Raw genomic sequence first — 4,567 nt, forward strand, 5'->3', positions numbered from 1 at the left:
GGTGTGTGTGTGTGTGTGTGTGTGTGTGTGTGTGTGTGTGTGTGTGTGTGAGTGTGTGTGTGTCTCTGAACTGAAGACGAGCGCAGGACGGATGCTCTGAGAGGTTTGATGTATTTCCTCCTGAAGCGGCACGTGTCCTGTGGGATTGTTTGCAGACTGGTGCCGTTCGGTATGTTGAGCAAGTGATATCTTTGCCGTTGTTCATTTCTGTCTCTCGTCTGGCCCAGTGTATGTCAAACTGACTGAACTGCCAAACATCACATATCACAATTTGCACAATATTTGTCTTTTGTTTAGCTTTTTTTGGGATATTCCTGGCTTTGTTAATTTAAGAAGTTGTCAGTTTTAGATACGTGTGCATTTCTTACATTTCAGAATAGCAAATGGGATTCTTAGAAGGCTAAACCTTGCATATGAGCACAATGGGCGTAAATGGGGATGAAGAAAGCTCAGCAAGGCTTTCATTGTTGGTCTGTATCTTGAGGAATGAAAGCTATTTGCGTTGTCTCTGTGGTTACTGGACTTCCTTGGGAGGCTTCCAGACGATTCCCAGCTCAGTTTGCACTCCCTCAGGAAGACTTCATAACTCAAAGCCACCGATAATAGTATCCTAGTTCTGTATTATGTGAAGCCTGCGCCCTTACAAACAACGTGTGCTATTAGTCGACGTGTAAGACTGAGGCTTGTTATGTTCAAGTAATTTTGCCCCAAAGAGGATTTTCTTTTTCCCTAAAATGCTAATGTTATTGCATTGGACTAAAACTTACTGGGTATAACAAGTCACCAAAAAACTTTTTTTTAATATTTTTTTCCACCTTGTTACATTTGTGGTGTTTTCAGTCAAAAATGACCAGCCTTTTAAAAAAATAGAAATTTCTCATTGTGCTACATTATCACCAAATAATGGATTCAATCTTTTTATCGATTTGTTTTCCTTCAGTTAGCACAGGTTTTGTATTTATTTTAGGAACTGATTGATTGTCAGCCTCATTGATCTCAGTTTTTGAGTGAACATTGTCACAATAATTATTCACAAATAATTGTTTTTATTGGTTCAAAAAACTGAGGTGCAATCAGCTCCAAAAAGAAACACAAAACCTGTGCTAACTGAAGGAAAACAAGTTGACCAAAAGATTGACTACAATATTTGGTGATAATAATATAGCATAATGAGAGATTCACAAGCAATTATTAAAAGGCTGGTCATTTTTTGGCACATCACAAGGGTTAAGGTAAATCCTTTTATTTTCGTATTGGATCAAGTTAAATATATAGTTTGTAACACTAAGACCTTAAACATGTAGTCATCTCCATGTTGTTCCTCTTATAAGATATCAAATAAGAAAAGAATAGAAAACTCAATATTATCAACAGTACACTAAAAATGTCCATTCTAATTACTTTTCTGCCAACCATGTGGATTGATAGTTAATTATAAAAGACTGAAAAGAATGAACTATAAAGGAGTGCTTTGAAGGAGCCGAAGGGGAGTGGCACGTCTTATTTTTTTTGTTTTAGCCACACAAACTGTCCTCTGTTGAAATGTCTACAGTGATCAGTGCAGATCTGCGGTTTGAGGGTCTGAAAGCACAGGACGTTTCAGAGGACATTTCCTCTAGCGAACACGGCTACCAGCACTCATTAGTTCTGCCTGCTTTATCCGCTCACAGACACTAACCCTTCATCAGCAGACCTCAAGAAAGAAGACACATCACTTGAATCGTATCAGGAAATGACCTAGGACATTATTGTATATCAACATCAGTAAAAGCCCAATAAAGAGCCTAATTACAATCGTGACGGTGTGATGATGAGTGTTGCAAGAGAAAGGAATTGGCTGTGTGTTCCTCTCAGGCCTCTCATTAGTGTTTAGAGATACGCAATTAGCCTCTTAAACACGAGCGTGTAATCCACTCAGATTACCCAGAGAGCTTTGTGCTCCGCACACGATCACTTTAAAGCATGACAGCAGGATTTAGGACGCTGCCTTTCAGCTGCTTTCTGGCGTTTAGCGTCGCCTGCGATGTCACGTCTGTCTCTATTGATTTTCAGAAACATCTTCAGTCTGTTATTACTGCTGATCCTTTGTTTCATGTTCAGAATCATGTTTGAAACAAAGAACTGTTTTTCAGATTTTCAGTGCATGATGCATAAGCCTTGTACAATGTGCAGCAATAGTAATTTACCTCTTTGCACTTTTTTTTTCAGACAGATCATCATTACAGCTGTTTTAGGTCTTTCACTATAGTTCACCCAAAAAAATTAATATTGTCACCTTGAGTTGTTCACATATTCTTGTTCTGTGACAACTCATTTACATTATGTGATATTTTTTAGGTTGTGTACATTTTGGGACTGATGTATGAAAGAGACCTGTTCCCCAAAAACTTTGAAGGCCAATATCTCGAACCTGCTCACAATGCAGATAGATACTTATAATTCCAAGGTGACGACATGTATACCTGTAGCACTCATTAGTGTACAACATATAGAAGAGTGATGGGGCTGAGCTTCCCTAAACCAGTAGCAATGGTCTGTACGATCTGCTTAGGCTTGCTGAAGATCACACCAGTTCTTCTCAGCGACCGCACCAAAACTCACTCAGCTGCTCTCCACACATATATGGTCTTATTTGGTGGTTTCAGTTTTTTCAATCAGTAAAATGGTCTAATATAAATCATTCATTTGAACATCTGATGTCTAAACAGTGTGAGGGCCTAATGGTGTCTGAATAATCTCAGTATTCCAATGATGCATTCATTTTAAGCCTCTCATGAACATTTTGAGACATGAATGCAGAAACAGATAATTCAAGTGAAGTTATTAAATGTAATTTCGGGAGGAGTACACCCATTTAATCTTCCAACTAATATCCAAGTATAATTCAACAGCCTCTTATCACTTCCATTGTTAGTTCTTTCAGCATTCCTCCTCCTCCCCATCTCCACCTTTTATGCATATTTACTTAGTTATCTTTCTGTCTATGTGGGGGGGGGGCTCGAGTAGAATATCCTTTCTGAGCCCCTCTATAGCAGACAACAAGCCAAATCTGTGTACCACTTACGCTAAGATTATATGGGCACACAAACTCGTGAAGTGCATCTAATTTTGATGTAACGGATCTGTAATGTCACTTCTGAAATTACATTACGTATGTGCATTATAATTCCAGGTTTTCTCTTTTTCTAGAGACTTGAGTGAGAACTTCATCCAGGCGATTCCCCGAAAGGCCTTCAGAGGAGCTACGGACATCAAGAACCTGTGAGAGCTCATGACACAACTGCACAGAGACCAGACTAAACCCAGATTCTGTTTAACCGTCGTTTCACTCGGTGTTTTACAGGCAGTTAGACAAGAATCACATCAGCTGCATCGAGGACGGAGCTTTCCGCGCGTTACGTGGACTTGAAGTTTTGTGAGTAGAAAAACACACGCAGTTAAAGATCACGCCCATCGTATTGACTCCATCTTAACACATATGAACCGAAATGGAACAGAATCCAACCTGTGGCATGAACAAGAGCGAGTCTGACCTTCTTTAGCATCCATCATCAATCTGTGGAAGGCAAACGAAAGTGTGCTAGAGCCACTGTGATCTCATTCATAATCACAGGACGTCTGCTTCTAGCACTCTACATTTTTATATGTTTGCGTCAACACTAAAACATGCATCGTTAAAGGACTGACAGCATGTAAAACAGCAGCGTTTTATGCCAACGTTAGAAATGGACAAATGTTTATGATTTCATCAGGATCATAGACTATTGAATCCATGACATTAGTTAAATCAGTGACGCTAATTACATATTTTAAATTCCAATATATTTCTTTAATGCATTTAATTAGGCGTGACAATAGTTTCATCCTGTTCTGTGTGATTTCACAATTCAGCCCCTTTGGAAGGTTTTCTTGACTTTACTTCAGCCTAAACGTAAAAGCCTGCTCTTACGAAAAAGAAGTTTATTCAAGTGTGCTATTAGTATACTTCTTTTAAACTAAAAATAGGAAAATCTACTTTGTCTATTTTTTATGTACTTCTCAGAAATATACTTAAAATGACATTTAAGTATACCTGACTTGTACTTAGAAAAATACAGTAGGGGGCGCTATTACACATCTTCTGTACATAATATCCAAAACACAAGCGAAGAAGAAACCGAAACAACAGATGCTTCCACATGTAATCTAACACGATCATCAGACATAAAACAGCATCAAAACTGTGTAATGTTATGGAATAAAATGTCGACCAATGAAGAGGTAACACTGACTGTCAAGCTTTGGGGTGTTGATCAACTCCATCTACATTTTGATTATCATTCTGAATCCAATTCATCGTCTTTTTTTCAGGGGTTTTTTCAAAATATTGCGTATTTATTTTTATATATTTTTTTTATTTATGAAACTTACCCACATTCGAGTGTTTATAAAAAAGAATGCATGAAGCTAGAATAAAATGTTTTTGTTTACAAGCAGATACCCTGTTCTTTTGATGTTTTGTATGTTCAGATATTCATATAACAAAAACTATACGAATTAATACCTAAATAGGGACATAGTAGTATAC

General features: G+C 37.9%; 1 protein-coding gene across 1 annotated transcript in view; it reads left to right on the forward strand.

Moving 5' to 3' along the window:
* LOC107558211 (slit homolog 1 protein-like) overlaps positions 1-4,567 on the forward strand; it is a 70,875-nt gene that overhangs the window by 31,031 nt on the left and 35,277 nt on the right. Inside the window, 2 exon segments of the mRNA XM_016241834.1 lie at positions 3,190-3,261; positions 3,344-3,415. Coding sequence (XP_016097320.1) covers positions 3,190-3,261; positions 3,344-3,415 — 144 coding nt within the window.

This window comes from Sinocyclocheilus grahami, unplaced genomic scaffold, assembly GCF_001515645.1.
Source record: "Sinocyclocheilus grahami isolate Dianchi unplaced genomic scaffold, SAMN03320097.WGS_v1.1 scaffold636.1, whole genome shotgun sequence".
NCBI lineage: Eukaryota > Metazoa > Chordata > Actinopteri > Cypriniformes > Cyprinidae > Sinocyclocheilus > Sinocyclocheilus grahami.